Below are 22160 nucleotides of genomic sequence, written 5' to 3'. Positions count from 1 at the left end.
TGGCACAAAAATTTGCAGCCTCACTTCTGTCAGCCTGTGACTACAATCTTGCCATCAGCAGAATGTGAATGAGTCCTTTGACAAAGACATATTCACTCCTTTCAAATACATGAAGTGGCCTGAAACAGGCCATACAGTGCAATTTTGTTTTAAATGTCGCAAATTCTATGTCAATGTTAAATTTTTATTTAACTCTTTAATTTAAAAAAATAAACTTAAAAACAAACGACATAAAAGGAAAGGACTTGGCATTCAGCCTCTACAGTGAAGAGCCTCATTGTTGCGTTTGTTTCTATTTTAAATGTTGAACGTTTTACATCATCTTTGTACGTATTCAAACTCATAACGTAATGTAAATAGCTGCTGTTTGTGTTTTTCTTTGTTTTAAATGTTGCAAAATCAATGTCAATGTTGCATTTTTATTATGTCCTCCTTTTTGTTAAAACAAATGCTAAGAAACTGACAAACAAAATAAATAAAAACAACTCAACAAAAATGGAAAGGCTGGATCTATTCCGCCTCTTTCCAGTAATGTAAATAGTTTCTTCCTGTGTTTGTTTCTGTTTTAAGTTGAACGTTTTATATCATCATTTTATGTATTCAAACTTTAATGTAATATAAATAGCTGTTGATGTGTGTGTTTTATATTTTGCAAGTTCTATGTCAATGTTGCGTTTTATTATGTCCTCCCTTTATGTAAAAAGAAAGCAAAAAAACAACAAAGGAAAATAATTCATTGTTTTTTATTTGATCTCTATGAAGTGGGTCTGGTGACATGGGAGAAAAAAAATTGTGGCCGCGACTTAATTAATGAAACGAGTATAATAAGAATGGTAATTACTCATTTATTTTGTGGGAAAGACTTAATTATAACAAGTCATGGCTACATTTTTTTTTTTTTTCCTGACTCCACAGATTTCAGATGTATTCAACTTGACCGATAAGAGCTGGCTAAATTCATTGAAAACATTTTCCACATATTTGGGGCCTTTATATAAAATTAGTGTCTGACCTTTTACATTGATTCCCAAACATTCAAGAGAGCCAAATATGCTCAAGAAAATCATTTTACATTTTTGGTGAATCATGAAATATTAGGAAGTCCTAAGCCCCTTTTATGCTTATTGTTTTTCACTTAAGAAATTATAATTAGGAGACACCAATTTGATTAGTACAGATGCTTCATTATTTTGAGGTCTCAGCGGTTTGTTGGGAATCATTAGAGAAAGAAAATGCATCATGAACACATCTCAAGTGAAGATTAAAGTAAATCTGTAATAAAATAAACTGGAGTAATTAGTTCTAGATTGTAATGAAGCGTCAAAACCTACAAAATTAACCTGATTCTTACCAGAAAACACCATAACCACTTGGCTGCTTCTTAAGGGTTAAATAAATTGCCACATTGTCAACAGTCACTTACATCTGTGGCTAAAAACTGATCGTTAAAAGTTTGGTTCAAATGTGCCTAAAGTCGTGCAGGTTGAGCCAATTGAAATTGAAGCAGGGCGCCTGGATCCAAGACACAGCAGTAAAAAACTCTTTTATTCTCAATTTTGCTTTAAGCTGTGAAATAATGACAGTCTCTCAACTTAGTTTTGAATAATGACTAGAAAAATGAAAATGTTAAGTTGAACCTTGTATTTCTGGACAGAAAGGTCTCAAATGTTTGCAGATGTGTTCAGACAACAGAGGTGTTAATCTTTTGAAAGCTGCATGCTAGTTAGAACCACGTTTACTTTATAAAGCCAGAGAGCAGCTGCAGGATTTATGAGGGGCTCTGTGTGATTTTCAAGCATTTTTTTTCCCAGCTGCATTTAATGGATTTAAACATTTGGCCAGGTCAAACTATAATCCCGAGGACTAAACACAAGCAGAGTGTCACAGGTTTTGCCACTACGAGTAGTTCCACCCAAGATGAAAACATCCATTACATAACAGAGAAATCCATGAAAGCTGCTGTATTTTCATGCTTAAAAAATCATTTTCTCTGAGTTCAGGCAGACATGCGTCATCTGCTTGATTCTTGAATTTCAGCCTTATATGTTGCTGATAATCGCCCCCCTCTGAGTCCAGAGCCTGACAGAACCGGTTTGTAGATTCACTGTAAATCACTTCACATGTGCACGGCTGCAAGCTGCGACCCACAACTCATTTAAGCTTGAAGAGGATAAATGGTAAACGGTTCACTTCTACAGCAGATTTATACGGCTGCTGTGATTTAGATTAGGGTGGGGGGGGGGAGAACAGAGAAGTACAAAGGATCCTGAAAGAAATAAGATTTAAAGCATTCTTCTCATTTCACTCAAGCAAATGGTCACAGAGATTAGCAGAAAGGGGACAAAAGCTTGTTTTCTCTTGCCTAAATCGACAATAAACAGTTTCATACATGATGTGGAGTGGGGGGAAAATACAGTTAAGTAATTTATAAATGGTGCAATAGCGCCCCCTGGCAAGGTTCAGTAAGAATACATGATTACTGAAAAAGACACGGATCATCTGTATAATACTTCTGCTGCAAACATGCTTAACCATAATCAAATATATATACAGACTTATTACACAAACATGTTAAAATAAAATCCATTCAAACTGAAAATTGCACACAGCACACAAAGATATTCCATAAACATGTTCTGCTCAAGAAGACAAAACGTATATATGTACAAGTAAAAGCCAGCCATAGAAATTTCATGTCCAGTTCGACAGAAGAGGTGAGGTTCTGCTGCTTTGTTAAGCTTTGAACTTGTGGAAAATCTCCATCACAGCAATGGTGGTGCTCTGTCCAAAGATGAAAGCTCCAACCACGATTGTTACAATGCCCCAGATGGTTAAAATGTCCCTGCAATGGCAAACAAAACTCAACAAGTCAGAAGAAAGACAAGAAGAACACCTGTCTTTAACTAAATAAGCAATATTATGCATTTGACAGGCACATATAGTGTAATCAAGTAACTACCGTATTTTACGGACTATAAACCGCTACTTTTTTCCTACGCTTTGAACATCTCTTTGACAAACCTGCTTGCCTTTATGTTTCTCTTTGAGTGAAATGTTTCCTCCCCGCTCAGCTCCCATTAAACTTGTGCAGGCGTTTTCTGGCTGTAAAGGCATTTACTTTCTCAGTAGCAAAAGTTTAATGCTCAGTTCATACACAAAAACTCAGAAAATATAGCTACAGCATTTCTCTATTAGACCTTCATCGACAAACTAAAAACAAAAAAATCCAAATGGGAAATAGGGTATTTATTATAACCACCAGTTTAGGAAATTGTAGTATGTAAAATTGTGGATGTTTGCATGCAGAAAGCAGTTTTGTACCCAACACATTGTATTTGTTGGGTATGTCCATACAGTGTTTACACTCACCGGAGTCTTGGGGAGACATCTTCAGCTTGCATTGTGAACACTAAGCAAAGACCTGCAACATACAGAGAACACCACGGGGCTTTTATTGCATAATAAATCCAACAGTGAAGCAGGTTTAAGGTGTAACCATACATTTAGATAATCAGTTTGGTTCTGCTGGACGTTTCCTGTCTGTCAAATAGTTTTTTGCTTTCCTCTGTCGCCCTGTGCTTTTTTTTTTTAAATGAAATTAATAAAAGATAAAAATCTTTCAAATAAACAGATTTTCATAATAAAAATGTTCAGAATCTGATTGTATTAAACTGAATTAATATTTTTCATAGACTGAATTAAATTGTATTTGTTTTAAATGAGCTCTACTGGTTAGTGAATTCTACATCTATGAATCTGAATTAGATTTGTTTCATTTCTTTAATGACATAAATTTCACTGACACAATGGTCAGACGGCAACATTAAATATCAACCAGTTCCAACAAGAGTTTAGAATTTAAATGGGTTCTAATTGATAAAGTTTATGCTTGCCAGGGAAGATGAAGATGAAGAAGGCACTAATTCCTCCAATGACGCTGATGACATCGGCCATGTCTGGGACAAACATGGCAATCAGAAGCGTGAAGGAGATCCAGGCCACCGTCAGAACGACTCTGCAGCGACTCTCAAACGAATGAGTGACCACTCCCCAACGATTTCTTTGAAGTCGTAGCACCAGGTTCAGGATCACAGATCTGTTCCACACAGAGACAACATGAGGATCCTCAAAACCACACGAACTCCACTCAGACTTGAATTACCTCCCCAGCAGAAGAATAATGGGATATATCGTGATAATCGATACTCCAAACAGCAGCCTGGAGATGATCATCACCACGTCATTTCCAGGATATGACATCAGAATATCTGAGGCTACGCCTTGCCCAAAGGTCAAGAAGCCATACACACCTGGTGAAAGAGAAGGTGGACGTGGTCAACAGGTGAGAACGTTTTGGAGAAAGGCTGATGTTTGAGAAGTGAACCCACCAGTCAGAGTGTAAGTGAGCAAGCAGAAAAACATGGAGAGCACAGAGATGGCCACCCAGTGGAGGAGCTTCTGGTTCTCCATACTGCTGTAGATTGCTATACAGGCTTCATGGCACTGCACTCAAAACACAGAAGGATTCTTCATGATTTATTAAATGTGACCTATTAGGCTTTCCTGAACAGGTTGGGATAGGTCTATTGGATATACAAAATATGTTCATTACATTTTTTTTTTTTTTTGCATAAAATCATTCTTAGATAATGAGATTTTAGTCTGGTCAGTTCTGCCTATTTTGCGCTCCTTTCAAAATGAGCTGCTTTAGGGCTTCCTGTCACTTTAAATCAAAATAAGCTGCTGCTGGTCACGCCCCCTACACTTGCGCATGAAAATAGTTCCAAATAGATGCGCAATTATACAACTGTACATCTTAGACTCTGAATAAGACTCAAAGGCAGAAGTGGAGCCTACAAAAATGCAGCAATTCGTTTCTAGATGGCAAGTGAAAAACTAAACACTTGTCTTTTCCAGCAGCCCTTGAACAGAGCATACAGTGGTAAAACCAGCTGACCAAACCTGCTCAAATTTCACTTGGGTTGCTAGGTAACGAGGATAGGCTTCCCTGGGGTTGCTAGGTAACGGTGTAGTGCCCGTGGAATGTAACAGCAATCGGGAGATTTTTTTAAAACGGCTAATTTTTCAGACACCAGAAACATTAACTTATTTTCAGAAAACTTGGTGGTTTGTTTAAGCGCTTGGCTGTTTTTAGAAGCAGTTGAGGCCTAATTGGAAGAATAAAATCAGGAAAAATGTGAATTTTTTTATGTTTAAATACAGTTTTCTGACACTGGGCAGCACGCTCAGTAACAATTGCATGATGTTGCTTTGCAGTCTAAAGTCAGAAAATTCATCTCCCTCAGACTTGCCCAAATATAATAGAAAGCCTTGATGATTACGTTTCATTTGATATATTTTAGGCATTCCTTTGAAATGGAAATTATGTTATTGGTTTTTGAACATAAAAGAGGATTTGAAAAATAACCCAACAAAATCAGGAATAATTTCTCGGAAAATCATGTTTTAAAGTAAAACAACAGGAAGCTAAAATACATTGTGCTTTTCGTTGACAACTTGAATGTGGTTGAAGATGATCGTACCTGGAAGCCAAAGCAAATGGTTGGTACCACACTAAACATGGAGGCCCAGGAACTGACTCTGAAAGATACACATATTTACTAAAGTACATTAGATAAAACGCTAGACATGTACACACACAATCCAAGAAAAATGAGAGGTACTGACCCTCGGCTTTGCTCTGGGTAAAGAATCCTGTGGCTGTCCATTAGATAATACTTAACAACGACTGCGACACAGAGATACGTAGCAGCAAGCGTCCCTAGTACACTGACACAAAAAACACACTCAGAAAATTAAAAAAATATATATATATGTGTGATGTTATCAGAGGTGAGATAAACACAGAGTACCTTGTGTATTTCTGTATGCCGATTTCTTTTGGGATGGACAGAGGCAGGATGATGAGAAGACACATGATGAAGAGGGCGAAGCGCTGGTCAGTGTACCAGTGGTAAGGCATGTCTGCCTCACTTGATCCGGTCACAGTCTCGTATAAAGAAATACACACTGAAGAGAGAGAGAGAGAGAAAGAATCCTGTAAAGTGAAAGAAAGCTTTTGTTTACATTATGTTGCAATCTAAAGCAACATCATATAAATGGCTAAATTTTGACTGTCAACTTATAATTAGCATAGCTACATTGGCCTCAAATACTCCAACTACTGAACTACTGTAAATGTTCAATTAAAAAAATAATTTTGCTGTCAGACTGTAACCAAAGTAGCATATTTTGCAGATTAGTTTGCAAATATCTTTATTTTAAAGAGCCAATGTTTGCTACATGACCCAAGGACCTGCAGGCTGGCTTTGGAGCAAATATCCAAGTCAAAAGAGGATTATGACACAAGGCATAAAAAGTATTTGGATGTATTAATAGTGGAGCTAAATATCAGGAAAAACTGAAAAAAGCTGAACATTTGCTGCCTGAAACAGCTCAAAGATATAAAAAAAAGAAGAAAAAAAATATCTGAAAGCTGAAAAAGAACATCTTTCAGAGCAGGAGCCAAGTTTTAGTGTTTTCTTGACAGATTATTGTCTAGGTCAACAAGTTCATCAATGACACCCAAAGTCTTACCAAAGTTTACATGAGAAAGAGATAAAGAACATAATTTTTTCAAAACATAAACTAGCTGCTGAGCTCGTTCTATTTTTACTTACGTTTTTCCAGTTGGTCTTGCACCACCACCAGGAAGGCGACGCTTATCATGAAGAGGTTGAAGCAAAAGCAGACTTCACAGAGCTGACCCACAGCTCGTCCACACACCTCCCTCACTACGTCCTGATAGGTCTTCTGTCTGCTGACGGACGACGCATAACCCAGGATGACCAGACCGCTGATGAGGAACACCAGAGACACCTGCAGAGGAAAACAATGAAGAGTTCAACACTAATCCATACTTGGTGTCACTCCCGCTTGAAGATTTTAAACCTATGGCCATGGACACACCTGTGAAAGGCATACCACAGCCTGTTTTCTCAAAATTACTTAATTTTTCACAATAACTTCAACAGAAACACTAACCTTGGCATCAACACCATCACTTAAAAATGAGAAAACAAAAAAAAAACTAATAATGAAGTTGTCTTAAGGAACCACAATCCAACTCATTTCACAGCAATGCTATGTAAATAAAGAGCTCCAACCTCAAGAGAATTATTAAATTAAATCCCTCTAAAGACTGTAGAAATTAGCGACTAACAAATCTTGCTAAAAGTTACAACCCTCTTGGCAGAGTTGGGTAATAAGCAATAACCCAACCCAGAATTACTACTGCTAAAAAACATAAACTTGTGATTTACTCAAAATGAGACATTTTTTATAACTATGACCATTTACCAAAATTAGGAAATTTTTAATCAGATAAAAGCAAAATGACCCAAATAATTGTCTCTATAAACACACAGTACTTAAAAGGGTCACACCTATGAGGGTGGTAGTACGTTTATTTTTGTGCCTCACGTGCTAACAAAAGAGAAATGATATTATGGACCTGAACAGGTATTAAGATTCTGTAAATTAGGAGCAAAATCCTGGAACAAAAACATAAAACTCAGACTCTTTGCTTGTTCTTAGAAAGCATGTTTTACCGTAGTCAGAAGCAGGTCAGTGAAAGTCCACACTAAAACCTGAGGCTTCATTAGCGCTCACCTGTGAAAAAGGGGGCCTCTTTCACACCATGAAGAGAGAGAGACATGGTTGCAGGTCAGCACTGGCCTGCCCACTGCCTTCATCGCGATTCTCATCTCCCTTCACTGCTCTGTCTTGAGATTTCTCCAATTGAAGTGGATTTCTCCAGCAAAATTTCAATCAAGCTAGAAGTTGTAAATGACGATGTCGATTTCTTGCTCTATTTTAGAACTGTAGTCTGCCTGCAGTTTTAGCAATGGAGGCGGAGGAAGTGAATGAAGTCATTCAGTTGGCTGCACTTCAAATATTTAATTAACATTAACTGCGTTCTTCAGCTCAGTACTTCTGTCTTTGCAGTGGGGGGTGTTTTTTTTATTTTATTGAAAGATTTGTACTAAACACAAGACAGTAATGCAAATAAGTATTCAAATACAATCAGAAATCAGAGTTATAGGTACAGAATAGACAATAAATAAACTAGAAGGGGAAGGAGAAAATAAAGCAAAAATAAAAAGGAAGAGAAATAAAAAAAGCTCTGAAAACAGTATGATTTGTGGCAACAAAACTGGTAAATTATGTTCTACAATAATGTTGAGAAGTTTCTTAGCATTAAAATTCACCATTAGGCCACTTTATGGGATTTTATGTAACATAATTCACTGAACACAAAACTGAGGAGACATTTTATTAAATGTGGAATTGTGTCAGCAGTGTTCACAAAAAAGAGGGTTGTTTTATAGTCCAGGATAGGACAAAAAAAATGTCTTTCTGACAGGATTTTGCTGCAAGTGATGAACGTTGTAGCGAACTGGCGCGTTACATCATGGACAAATATTAGCGACTGGGTTACATTTAAGACTTAAGGGTCTTGGCCGCCAGCAAGCAATAAAATCCTATTGGACCACACAACAAATAACGACATTTTCACCATTACCTCGAGTTGTTTTCCTATACAAAAACTGGCGGTCGTTTGCTCACCGGAAGTACGTCATTGCAATTTTTGTCCGAAGCGAATCGTAGCCACCAGCATAAAAACTTACCAACTAAACTTTTTAGATGGAAAGGCCAGAATAATTGGCTTTGAACTCACAAGCTCCACAGTGATGGAGGTGTTCACACCCCCAGCCTTCCCAAAAGCCCAGGGGAAGTTGAGCAGTCCCGCTCCCAGCGCGGACTTCAGCATGATGAACACCGCTCCGAACGAGCCGAGCCTCGGGGGATCGGCTAAAGATGCAGACCTGGCCAGCAGGCTGATGCTCTCCCGGGCCAGCTCCTCCATGACACCGACCCAGTTTAAACACTCAGCACCAGAACCAAAGGACACGTTCCCAGACAGGAAACCACTATGAGCAACTGGTGTGTGGGGAGTATGTAGGCACACACAGCCTCGCTTACGTGGTCTTAATTTTGAATGTTAAGCATTTCACAGTGGGCTGAAAAATGTGGCACAATAGTGAGCGTTTGCTTGTGTTCAGTCAACTGCTGTCCCTTTATGTTCCTTATTGGCAACATGAAGCATCTGAGATGAGCTACGAAACAAAACACAACGGCAAATGAGGGCATGGACTGTGTAATGAAAGTCTTCCCATGTAAATAATTTAAAATGACAATGAGAAACTGACAAATAATTTTGTTGTTACTGTTTGAGGTGCTTTGGCAGCTTCTTCTAATAGGCTTCTCTCATGAGAGCAAAACCAGTTGAATGAATAGTTGTGCAAGCTAACAATTTGAACTAGTAATGTAAAATATTGATCTTTTTGCAACTGCAGAATTGCAATATTTGTTGTGTAACATGGATGTCCAACTCTAGGCTTGGAAATCTGATGTCCAGCAACTTCTAAATGCATTTCTCCTCCAACACATCTGAATTATTTATTTAATTTCCCTTTGGGGTCAGTAAAGTATCTTTTAGCTCATCCGCATTCAGTCATTTAGCTCTGCAAAGGCCCGACTTCAAGCCTTTCATTTGATTCAGGTGTGTCAGAGTAAATTCTGTGAATCTATAAGTTACAAGATGTTAACTCTCAAGGACTGGACTTGGGATAAAAAAACTCAGGTTACCATGTTGGTTTCAAAAAAGTTCATTTATTGACTGAAGGGGGTAAAAACTTTCCAGTTCATGGTGTAACACTACATATAATTCAGAAAAGAAAATTTTATTATTTTAATGTCTTCACATATACATTTTTTTTAGATTATTTGTATTTTTAGTCATTTTGTACATGTCTTAGTGTTGGAATTTGCAACCTTTACAACCTAAAGAGCCATTTTGCTCTCAGGGCAGCCAAATAAAACTCGCTTAAAGCTGCTAATGTCACAGAGATTTTTGAAAGAAGACAACTTTTTAGACCGATATCTAGGAAATTTGTATTTCTAGTTTTAGGATTTTAAATAAACATATAAGAGACTGGTTTAAAAATAATAATAATCACAGATCAAGGAATATCCATATCCAAAACATATCCCTGGTACTTTTAGTGTCATTCTTTGTGAAAATCCAATGCAAATATTGCAGAAAATTTTAGAAATGGCCAAAAAACATTATTTATTTTTCTATCTTTATTTTAAAAGATTAACTGTTTCTTTTTCATTTTTAGCCAAAGTTATTTAAAGCCTTTATTGAAGGTCCAAAGAGCCACTAGCAGACCCCTGCCTTAGTGCCTCCATGTTGTTGTGGGTAGGTGTGTTAAACAGGAGCAGCAGCAGGTTAGCGAAAATCATTCTGAGTTGCTGCTGAGACCTCATTGGTTTTTATGCATGTATATTTGTTAAATGTTAATAAAAACCTGGTTGGTCTGCTCCTTCTCTCTGCTAACGGGAAGATTAGCCATTTTAACGTGCTTTAGTCATTGTAAAGATTTTAGCGGAGAGCTAACTGGCGCCACTTCAAATAAACTACAAATCTTAAATTGCTTGTAATGTACTGCAGTTTAAAAATAGACTCTGATTGTTTGTTTTGTTCTAATTCAAATATGTGTAAAGTTGATGTGACATACAGCTTACAGATTTATGCTCTGATGCACCCAAATCCTTCCGTATGGATAGAACAATCCACGGCACGTGGATTTCATAATCCCTGACGAGCTTGATGCTGCGTGGCGCCTGCTGTGGACGGAAAACGTTAAAATAAAAACCCTGCCTGTTGTTCTGCATCTTATAACACTCAGAGGTCGAGATAATGACTCTTCATTTTCCATTTCATTGGCCTTAATCATGATAAGGAAGCCTTAAAGTGATTCAAACAAGCTCCAGGTGGCGTTTAGAGAGATTAGATATGTTTATGGATTTGCAGTTGAAACCAGATATTTACGTACACTGAATAAAAAGATCCACACATTCTTTTCTCATTGTCAGACTAAACTTCCTGCCAAAATTATTTCTACTTGCTAAATGCCACAAAACCTAGCGAGAACATTTTGGTGTTTTGTTGTTGCTGGAACTTTTTTTAATTCAGAGGTTTTTACATTGGTACTTTGGTATCAGGGATAACTGTCTTTTAAGCTGCATGACTTGGGTCAAAAGTTTAAATTTCAGACTCATTTTGCTTGCATGTGAATGAATTTAACTGGTTTAGGAATTCAAACATGATTAAATTCAGCTTACATGTGCAAAAAAAAAACAAGAGATACTGGGAGCAAAGCTAAATAACCTGGCAAAAGGCAAAGTACATATGCAGGGTCTGACGACATCAATATACTAATTTGGTAAATGACATCATGACTTAAATATGCTTTTATTGCAGACAAAGTGATATGAACAATTAAGATTTGTGTTGGAGATGAACAGTAAACATTAATTTGTTTTTGATTCTTGCTGTTAGTTATTCTATTGAATCAGAATAAATTTGAAATCCTTAGAAATGTAAAAGCATCTTCTGTTTCTTGTTTTATTATATAATGGAGATTCGTATTTACAAAAGGCTTTATCGTCCAGGTAGATTTTTATGAAACAGAGAAAAAAATCTAATTTAATTTAACTTGATATCACTAAAATTATATCATCCAGTCATTTACACACAAACACTGATTTTAAAGTTTTACTCTAAATAAACACTTCAATAGGCTTCAAATGTTAGGGGATAAAGTTCTGTTTGTTCGTATAATTTATCTCTGGTGTGCGAGGAACAAAATCATAGTATTCCTGTATGTCAGTGGTGACTTATTATAAGACTGTTGATAGTTACTCATTATATCCAGAATAGATTAAAAATATCCTTATTCTCCCTCAGAGGGGAAATTCAAGTCTTACACAGAATTTTAAAAAAGCTTTGAAAGTCCAGAAAAATGAAGTCTGATAGATTTCACACATCCTGATTTTCAGTAACAAGGATACTCAGATGAGTTTGACTGAGAGCCCGATGCGCTGCTAATCATCCTCCACCCGCGGAGATGAAGAGAAATTTAAAGGTTTCAAGGTACGACCCGCTTTATCGCGCACGAGAGGAGAAAGACGAGATTAATCTGCTCATGAATCTGCCGTTATGAAACGGCTTAAGAGTATTAAGTTTCGCATACATGCCCACCTCCTTGTTCCACCTACGCACATTGATACAAGTGAGGCCGAATTCGCTCTTAAAAGAACTGCTTTATTTCTGTTCACACTCCTTCGAATCAGCAATTAGTTTGAAAATCAGTTTTACACAAAGAGGCAAACAAACCATGACAAGAACGCAGACATGGAAGGAGCTCCAGCAGTTTCATTTACAGGTAAAAGTTTGTTTGTTTTTTTCTTTAAGAGGAACCTCTTTCTTTCAGTTTTCTTTTAAAATCAGAACCTTTTAATAAAAGGTTCTGGGGGGAAAACGTTCAACTGAATGATAACTCTTAAAGCGGAGGATGAAATGTCATTACACATCCAAATGTAGAAACAAGAAGGGTTTTAACTTTCTGATTATTAAAACTGGCTACACAGCAAAACATTTTGCACAAAGCTGCCGCTGCATAAACATGAAATGATTACATGTACATAAGGATTTACAGCATTGTTTAAAAATCTCATTTTCTTCTTCAGAAGTGGAAAAAAGAAAACAGTTTATATCAAATATTCTTGCTGGATTCAGGTTTTATTTCAGATTTTGTTGTTTAAATAATTGCTTAATAAAAAAAATCTGTTAAAGGAAGAGGAATGGTTGGCAGAAAGAAACCCCCAGCACAGAGTATTAAACTCTTAATATTTATCTAATAGCTGAATGGGTACAGTGCTTTGCAAAAAGTCTTGAGTCTCTCATACTTTCTTTAAATTTGCCTCAAATGAGCCAATCTTCTAATGATCTTGATCAGAATAAATTCACTTTCAAGTTTTTTCTACTCTGGTTCCATTTTTACTGGCATTTATGTTATTTCAGGATAGATGATCAGAATAAGTTAGAAAACCCGACACAGAACTTGAGAGATGCGTAATTATCCAGTTTGTAATCAAATCTGTCAACAAGCCTCATCTAAAAACGCTTAATACTCTTTTAGGATGCCCTTTGACCCCATGCAGGTAGTGGGAGACAGATGGACTTTAACTAGGACTTTAACTTGATGCTGGGAAGCTCCTTCAGTGACAGACGGCTGCATCAAACTCAATCAGTGTTTTCATCCCTGCTGATGTTTGCACTGATTGTTTTCAATTCTGGTAAATGTTTGTTGTTGCTTTTTATACCATTTTTTAAATCATCTTATTTGACTGCACATTTATGGTTTTCATTAATTGTAGTCTTTTCTTATGTTGTAAATTAGCCCTCACTGTACAACACGTTATTGCTAGTTCTGCTTTTATGTTTTTGTTTTTGTGTAATTCTACATTAATCGACCTGCCTGTCGCGTTGCTGCTGGTACACCTGAATTTCCCCCCTGGAGGAACAATAAAGGACATTTATAGTCTTTTATTTTCTCTTCTCAAGAGATGTTGAAATGTAATTCTCTGTCATGGGGTCTTGTTTTCATAAGAAGCTTAAAACAAAACACAAAATACTTGGAAAACAATGTCCTAGGCAACTTTAAAAAGATTGCAAAAACGTCTAAGTCCATTTCTGAGAAATATGAAGAGACTAAGAGGCCCAAGACTTCTGCACAGTATCAAAAATGCCCCATCTTATATGAACCAGAACAAATCCAGTAAGTTAAATTCAACATCTTCTCCATTGTGAACTGGACAGCAGGTGGAGCATCAGTTAGATAAAAACATTTATATCTATAAACATTAAACCAGAAACTTTGCTTCAGGCTCTCTGAAGAGCAAATCCACAAGAGCACAGCATTCACTCTGGTCAACAATCACCCAGCCTCTCACGGTGGCATCTCCAGTTTAAAAGCCTGTAGCTTGTTCAATCTTTGCTGCATGAGCGTCTCTGTTGGGAGTGACTAACTCCTGAGGGACAGCAGCAGCAGCATGCTGCACACAGGCAGCAGCGCTGAGATGCTGGCCGAGCCGTGTTTGTGTGCACGGCCCTTCAGAGTCTCCTTGTTCGTCTGGTCCGAGGTGGCAGAGCTGTCGGGTGCAGGCAGAGCGCTGGGGGGGAGGGTGGTCCGGCTGGCGCACATGTCGTAGAGGTTTCCGGAAAACTGGGTCTTCCTGGACTCTTGTCTCAGAGACTCCCAGATAGCTGCCGCTTCTCCTGGACAGCCGGCCAGGGCGGCGCTGGCGCAGACATGGAAAGTATTCCAGGACCTTCAAGAGGAGAGGATAGGGAGAGTAAATCTGAATGAAAACCGAAAGCGCTTGGGTCTCTGTAGGAGAGAAAGTGTTGCAACCACAGATGTGGACGGATTCCAGTAAGATGAACCAACAGAGTTATGTGTTTTCCATTTCATAGCACAATCAAGTAACTATAGGTGTGTTAAGAAAATGCTGTATTTATCAAATGTGACTTTAAAAACTTTGGTTCTCTGTTGCTTTAAAAACTCCTGATCTTTCTGAAACTCCACCTTCAGAAAGTCATCACAACATCGCTCATCTATTAACCTTTGAACAATGTTTTCACCAGCATTGCACTGAAAAGTAGCTCCAATATTGAGCTCAGCAGATGTGCAGTTTCACCAGGTGTTTGCTAGTTGCTGCTGGCTAGTCTGAAGGAGCTCAGTGGGGGAGCTGGTGCTGTGAGGCAGAAACGTGGAAGCTTGGAAACGTTTTGCACAGCTGAATGGTTGCTACCGGAGATTAAAGGATTTCTCTAAGAGGCATGTATCATGTTCCCTGTCTTCCATTAGAATCTGAATTGGATTCATATCTGGACTTTCAAACGAATATGATTTGATCTAAACCAGGTTTCCAAACTTTTGCTCGAAAGTAAAGCAGTATAAGCAAGGCAAAGAAATATCCAAATGCTGCATTTTTAATTATTTATTCAACAATAGACTAAGCGTAAAATATTTTAATTAAGCAAACAAATTAACCAGTTTTTGTCAAATAAGATCATAGATCCAAGACTTCAAGTATTCTTTAATGTTTTCTTTGATAAAATAAAGGAAAACTTTAATTTTTGCTTTTATTCCGGGATCAATTGAAGAAAAGTGGAAGAATATTTAATCTACTTACAGCAATAAAATCAGGATTTCGGTCAGTCTTCATTTGAAAAACCAAATGTACTTTAGACTATAACTCAACGAGAAGATGGGAACCTGGTTGCCATGACAACAGAAGAAAACAAGATGGTCGCTTTGTGTTGCTTCTGATATTTTGTAAGTAGATTTTAATTTAAAACGTAATAGTTTTCTACTAATTTATCCTTGAATTGTGGTCAGGGGGGCACACATAATCACTCCATGGACCACAAAAGGCCCCTGAACCCCACTTTGAACACCCTTTGATCTAAACCCTTCTGTTGTTGCTCTGGCTGCCTGGTTTGGCTTATTGTCAAGCTGGACGTTTAAAACTCTGCTTCTGTGTCAAGTCTTTTGCAGTTTTCAGAGTAATTATGACATGGCTTTCTTCTTCACGTTTAAAAACTTTTGAGTTGTTCCCCATCATCTTTTACAAACCTTGCTATCACAATTTTGAAGACATTTTTTAATATTTCTTCTGACTTTCTGAAAGTCTTTTGAAGCTTTATTTCTACTTTTGCAGCGTATGAACTTGATTTTACAGTTAAACGTTGCTGCTGTCTTAGGTAATGTTTCATTTTGTTTGTTTTTGTCTTGTTAAGCCTCTTAACTTTGACGTATGAATCAATTGGGCATAAAAAGGGGATGAACAAGTGTCGTGTCTACACAGCAGACAGCCTAGAAAAGATCCAATTCTACATCGGATATTTATATTTAGGCGCTTTCTTTCCAGCAGCCTGTCATAAAAACAAATTAGTTTTGCTTCTGTGCACTTTTAAAAATTTTATTGCATAAATAAGTGGCAGAAAAACAAAAAAGAACCATCCAGAGACAATAGATGTTAATTGAAAAAATCAAAGCAAAGAATATTTCAAAACTTAACCCAAATTCAGGAGTAAAAAAGCACAAGATGTTGTTCTAATATTTATGTATATTAAACACAAAATCTTTACAAGCACACTTTAACAATACAAACTTGTATGTATGTATGTATGTATGTAGGGGTGTGTGTGTGTGTGTGTGTGTGTGTGTGTGTGTGTGTGTGTGTGTGCGTGCGTGCGTGCGTGCGTACGCACGCACAGTATACAGTACATACATACGTCCGTACGTATGTATGTACTGTATATATTTTATATATATATTTCAGTTATTTACATTTCCTATTTATTTTCAGTTGAAATTTTTATGTTTTGCTATTATCTTCTTTAGGCCAAATGGGTTTCTGTGCAAATCATTGAATTTTCCCACTGAAAAACCATTTTTCTGGTAATTCATTCTCATTCACAACAACTCCAGTCGACACAAAAGGTGTAACAGCGTAAGTAATAAAGGGAAGCGACGTCACACACACCTGCAGATTGAGTCGATGTCCTGTGTGTTCTGGTCTTTCTGTGTTTCCACCAAACTGTCCCCAAGTGAGATGAGACACTGAGCGAAGCTCTTGTAAATGGTCCCACACGCAGCGGGGATGGCAGCTCCCAAACACACCGGAGCCAAACCTGGAGGAGGAGAAAACCAGAGATATTATTGTTTAATCATAAACATGGAAAATACAGCAAGAGATAAAAATTTTTGGTGACAAAAAAAAAAATCCATCTGATGCTCAGATGGATCAACCGAATACAGAGATGTTGAAGTCCATTCATCTGGACAGATTACGCTCCATCAAGGCCAAAATGTTTACCAGCTGTCTGAGTACATTGATCAGCTCATAGATTACACATTTCCCTGAGGCTGTTTAAGTCAGCACTTTAACTCAACTATCTAAATACAGCAGGGGAATAAAATACTTTGGGTTTAAGATCTCCTCCTGGTTCTGCAGGATTTTGTGAGCTCTTCCAGGGTCAGGAGTGCAGCACTCAGTTTGGGGACGTTTCATCACTTCCTGCCTCCAGCACATCATTTCTGTTTGTTGATTTATATCATTTTAACGCATTGATTCCTCCCTGGGCACTAATACTGTCTGTGTGTGATGAACTCTGGATCTCCTCTGAGATTCTGGTCATTTCTGTCTCCATCAGAGTCAGAGCTATGAATAAATGTTTAACCTCTCAGAGGGACAAGAATTATTTTATTGAAGTAAAAACATAAAGGACGCCTGGATTTTAAACACAAACCTTTTTTTATTTATTATTTATTTATTTTACCCTAAAATGTTTCACTCTCTTATAATTAATCATTATAAATTCAGTCATTTTTCTAGTTTTTCTATAATCAGTCTTAACAGACATTTTCTATTGTAGGACAAAGGTAATATATTTGAACAAATTAGCCGGTTTGACCTTGCTAACATGTCTATGAGGGTTTCATGTGGGTTTTGGGCCACCTGGATAGATTTGAAGTAAGACTGGACTCACATTGGACTTCTGATATGAGATTAAATATGATGTATTTTAGCAGAACCAGTCAGGCACCATAATTATAGTTCAACAACAAGTTGAACAACTCTTCTGCGACACATACAGTTGTCTTGTATCAAACCAAAATTAAAATAAAATAAAATTCAAATAAAATGTACACCCTGCTGTAATTGCTATTATTTTAAAAAGCAGGAACCGCTGCAAACATGTTATAACTATAACAGTTATTATAACCATGTTTTTTTCCTTTAGCTAGTGACGTACGACTAAATCAAAAACAGAGAATAAAGACCAAATAATTTTAGCAGTAATTTAATGGTTTTGAAGTAGATATGCTTGCTGCATTGGATATTATTCCTTTTTAATGTTTTGTAACTTACAGTGTAAAAAGACACTAAAACAAATTGATCTCAGCTGGTTATATTCCCAACTGTAGCTTCAAATCATTATTACCTTAATAAATAACAGGCAGCTCTACAGCAGTGTGCAGCAACAGGTGGAGGAGGGGCAGAACTGCAGGACTCCTTCATAGAAAACTACAGCTTCGTTTCTTTGGCATTTCATTACAATAAAATGTAAATTTTTCAGCATTACGCCAGAAAAATACCTTTTCTTTTGTGCGGTGATCAAACATTGGCAACAAAATGCTTAAAACAGCTAAACCATAAAGCCACTAACTCTGCTCGCTCTGCTTTTTATTCACTCTTCTTAAACTTTCAGCAGTATAGCTAACAAAATACTTTATTACCAAAGTTTCCTCTAATTATTGAAGTGCATCATTTTACCTGGGGATTGAATCTGTTGCCCACATTTGGGCCCAGAACTTTAATGAGAACTCAGATTGGCTTCACAATTGCAAATTTCTCCTGTAACAAAAATAACCTACAGCTGTAGTTGTGATAATGTCATAAAATAAATCTAAATATTTTAGTTTCAGTCAGCTGATAAACTTGAGGTGTGCAATACTGCATGTTTTAATATTGATCAGATACCAAATAAATACAGAGCCAACATCACCAACATCAATATTGATACTTTTTATTTGAATTTGATGTGTCGTCTCTTTTGTGTGTTTTATTTTAGTATTATTTTTGTCCAAATTTGGCACAGAATTTGGACAAAGTTATAGGTATGTACAAAATACTTTAAAACCCCATTAACATTTCTTGTGAACGTTTACTCCTAAGTAAATAAACATAGTGCAAAATATTATTTATGACCAAATCTATATAAAGTCTGTTTGGAGGTAGATTTGAAAAACTACAATACAAAAATATAATTTCAAGAGGGAATCTAAAACTGAAGTATCAACCTTATTCTGGTACCTATTTGTTATTGATATTATATTGGATCGATCCAAACCGATATCGATCCAGACATAAATAAGCTTCTTTAGTTTTAAGTTTACCTTTATTCCCTGCTTCTTGGCTGTAAATTTGGCAAACATGAACTGATGTCCAACTAGATTTACGTTAAGTTTTAGCTCTTCCTTTTATTTTTCACATATATAAATGTCAGCAAAACATTTTTAAATTCTCATTCAAATGTGTAAACTTTTATCTTCACACTATCTCAAACTATCAGAAGCACTTTGACATGAATATCTCAGTAAGATAAAAGCATAAATTAGGAAAAGAAAAAAAACGTTTCAAGCAATAAGAAAGGTAAACGAAACCAGCTTAGAGCAGAGCAACATCCTTACTGAGGCAGAGAGCGATGGGCAGCAGCACAGCCGCAGCTCCTGGACGGGACTTCATGGCTGGGTTCAGGAGCCGAGAACCACCTCTGACCCGGACTGAAGCCCCCACAAGCTGGAGGTCCAAACACAGACAAAAACCCTGGTGCTTTAAAGTGTTCTGTCGCTGTCCATCCGTTGGGAAATTGGCAGATTGCAGAAAGTACGACAATGCTCAGAGGCACAACCGAGCTGGATTAACAGTGACAGAGACCAATGCATCATGCAGAGCAAAGAGGATGTCAGTGTGTGCGTGTGTGTGTGTGTGCGTGTGTGTGCATGCGTGTGTGTGGGACCAATGACGGCATCCCAACACGGCTCAGTGGATTAAAGCATTCTCATTTCCGGTATTTCAGTATCTGGAGCATTTATTTGAAACACAAATGAATTATGTGTGGTTTAATGGTGATTGTGCTCTCAGCCACACACACGGCTGCTGACAGACGCTGCTTTTATTCTGAAACAAGGAGCTTTTTATGACAGTGCTGGACCGAAAAATTTCACACAGAAATGTGAAACGGATTTGTGGTGTTTAGAGACTTTATTTGAGCAGATGGATGACGTCCCAGGGAGGATAAGTTCATCCAGCTCACCTGGGAATCTGACGCAGATGCAGGCTGGCCTCGGAGAATAGCATCCGCCCATGGGACAGTCCCTCCATACAGCTATATGGGTCACCAAGAAGCATTGGTAAACTTTCCTACATGAAACTAAACAGTTTCAAAACTAACTAAAACTGCTTTGATATGTTTTTTGTAAATCATCTTCTTCCCTCTATGCCCTTCAGACGACTCAAATTCATTAAACACAAGTTAAAATGTCAGATTTTTATCGACCGACACGATGCATTACAAGCTCATTTCCAAGTTGAGACAAAAAGAGATGCTTTAATAACTAGAAGCTAGGGCTTCAACTAGCAATTATTTTAGTAAATGATTGTTTTATCAACTATTCTGACGATTAATCGGATAAAAAAAATTACATTCTGCAAGATTTTTCATTTAACCACTTAAAGCTGCACCACTTAACATCTTTAAAAAATATTTTTTAAATATTTGTTGAAACTGTCACTATATTGTGACAGTATGATATAAGACAGATAATCTCTGAAAAATCGTTTGTGTTTTCCCAGTGCTCCCAGCGTTAACTAGAAACAGCCAATCAGAGCCAGGAGGCGGGTCTTACTGCTATCAATCACGCCTCTGCTCTCTCCCTTGGTCTCTCAGCCACCAGAGCCTGTCACGAATGCTCAGTTGTTTCTCCACCATCAGCTCATTTGGCACATTTAGCAGGGAAGTACATGAGGATGATTGGCAGCGCTAAGTACCTCCTCCTAGCTCTGATTGGTTGCTTTTTATCTGGAGCTCTGAGGCAATAGTAGCTCAGGGTTGGAGTGGAGGAGATTGATCTTTTCACTGATTATGTCTTTTATTTTATAAACCGCCACAACACTGTGACACTTTTAATATATTTTAACAAATATAAAAACATATTTTATGTAAAAGTTGCATATTGTGCCTCTAATTGTCTTAATTCAATTCATTTTTTTTTAAAAAAAATACTTTATTGATCCCAGAAGGAAATTAAATCAGAACATGTCGGTGCGGGTTTCTTTCCCCGGAGAGCCGCTGGGATGAGCGCAGATGTCGCCTCCGTCAGCTGGACCTCAGCGTCGGTAACAACAGCTGCGAGCTGATTTACCATCCGAGAGAAAACAGCTGCTTTATGACTCCAGTGGACATCAAATCACTGTTTATCTCTGGGCCCAAGAGGCGGCACACCGGACCGACGTGAGACCGTCAGATTATAATAATTGCAACGCGGTCACGTGACCTTTTAATAGCTGCAGTTTCCGTCGATTTTTATCCTCATCTAATCTGGATGCTAAAAATGATGAAGAACTGAATTCCTTGAAATAAAGGCTAAAACCACATTTGCTTAGAGTTTACGTTAATTAACTGGAAGGTTGATTAATTCTGTAATCAATTTTTAGGTTTTCGTCACTTTCCTTTATTTCACCACCGCAATGTGACGTTTCTTGCTCGCTCCTTGTTTTATTATTTTTTTTTTTCATCGTGGAAAGCACTTTGAATTGTTGGTGAAATGTGGTAAATAAATATTGTTTGAGCTCCTTGCTCCATGTCTTACCTCCTTCGCTATCTCCGCCTTTCCTGTCTGATTATTGATCATAAAGGCCACAAGTCCCACCAAAGCTTAAAATCATGAATCATTTAACAAAACTGAGGTAAAGGTTGCAATTGAAATGATCATTTTGATGAAAAATGCTTATCATAAAGTCATTTTTGCTTCTGCCTAAGCAATGTAGTCATGGCAACATTCACATATGAATGAATTAAAGTTACACGTAGCAAGAAATATCTTTGTAACAGAAAAACACAGGATCAAAAAGCACCACAAAGTTTCACCAGACACAACAGGACACACAATCATCACCTGTTAGAGTCTTCATGAACAAATCCTTCAAACTCATTTCTCTACGTCACATGGATTACTGATTCTGATCTCAGTTTATAATCTGTCCAAAACTACCACAAATGTTAGGAGACGAAACTGTTTTTCAAATCTTGACACCTTCTAATTACAACAAATTTCGAGTAAATGTTGTAATTATTTCTAATATTTGCTGTTTTCACATTCTCCTCATGTGTCAACCCCTATTTCTCACTCTCACCACATCATCTCCCTGAATGACTGGATGAACCGGACAGGAAAAGCTGCTGTCGGCCCAAACAGGAAGGCATCAGTTGTAAACGACAGAAAATAAATATAGAGTTGTGTAAGTTTGATCGACAGCGCCGGATTAAGGAATTATGCAACACTGTTGGGGGTAAAAAATAAATCCAGATGAGATTAGGGATCTGGATCCTC

General features: G+C 37.4%; 2 protein-coding genes across 2 annotated transcripts; both read right to left on the bottom strand.

The window, feature by feature from the left end:
• Positions 1 to 868: 868 nt before the first annotated feature.
• Positions 869 to 9098, bottom strand: slc38a8b (solute carrier family 38 member 8b). Its single transcript, XM_008405424.3, has 10 exons — positions 8741 to 9098; positions 6681 to 6879; positions 5874 to 6030; positions 5689 to 5790; positions 5544 to 5601; positions 4389 to 4503; positions 4163 to 4310; positions 3894 to 4096; positions 3370 to 3421; positions 869 to 2842 (listed from the first exon to the last, which is right to left on the bottom strand). The coding sequence occupies exons 1-10, from the start codon at positions 8927 to 8929 to the stop codon at positions 2734 to 2736; spliced, it is 1332 nt and encodes a 443-aa protein (XP_008403646.1). The 5' UTR covers positions 8930 to 9098; the 3' UTR covers positions 869 to 2733.
• A 3116-nt stretch (positions 9099 to 12214) lies between these two features.
• Positions 12215 to 19597, bottom strand: nrn1lb (neuritin 1-like b). Its single transcript, XM_008405423.3, has 3 exons — positions 19239 to 19597; positions 16528 to 16675; positions 12215 to 14304 (listed from the first exon to the last, which is right to left on the bottom strand). The coding sequence occupies exons 1-3, from the start codon at positions 19291 to 19293 to the stop codon at positions 13998 to 14000; spliced, it is 510 nt and encodes a 169-aa protein (XP_008403645.1). The 5' UTR covers positions 19294 to 19597; the 3' UTR covers positions 12215 to 13997.
• Between the last annotated feature and the right edge of the window lie 2563 nt (positions 19598 to 22160).

The sequence above is a fragment of the Poecilia reticulata genome, chromosome 3 (genome assembly GCF_904066995.2).
Source record: "Poecilia reticulata chromosome 3, P_reticulata-male-v2, whole genome shotgun sequence".
Taxonomy (NCBI): domain Eukaryota; kingdom Metazoa; phylum Chordata; class Actinopteri; order Cyprinodontiformes; family Poeciliidae; genus Poecilia; species Poecilia reticulata.
This window is presented reverse-complemented; position numbering and strand designations above follow the sequence as displayed.

Coding starts and splice junctions, on each gene's coding strand:
- slc38a8b (XM_008405424.3), bottom strand. CDS start 8,929: ATGGAGGAGCTGGCCCGGGAGAGCATCAGCCTGCTGGCCAGGTCTGCA. Junction 6,880..8,740: donor CCTCCATCACTGTGGAGCTT/GTGAGTTCAAAG, acceptor TTTCCTCTGCAG/GTGTCTCTGGTGTTCCTCAT. Junction 5,791..5,873: donor GGCATACAGAAATACACAAG/GTACTCTGTGTT, acceptor TTTTTGTGTCAG/TGTACTAGGGACGCTTGCTG.
- nrn1lb (XM_008405423.3), bottom strand. CDS start 19,293: ATGAAGTCCCGTCCAGGAGCTGCGGCTGTGCTGCTGCCCATCGCTCTC. Junction 16,676..19,238: donor GCCCATCGCTCTCTGCCTCA/GTAAGGATGTTG, acceptor CTCCTCCTCCAG/GTTTGGCTCCGGTGTGTTTG. Junction 14,305..16,527: donor GACATCGACTCAATCTGCAG/GTGTGTGTGACG, acceptor CTCCTCTTGAAG/GTCCTGGAATACTTTCCATG.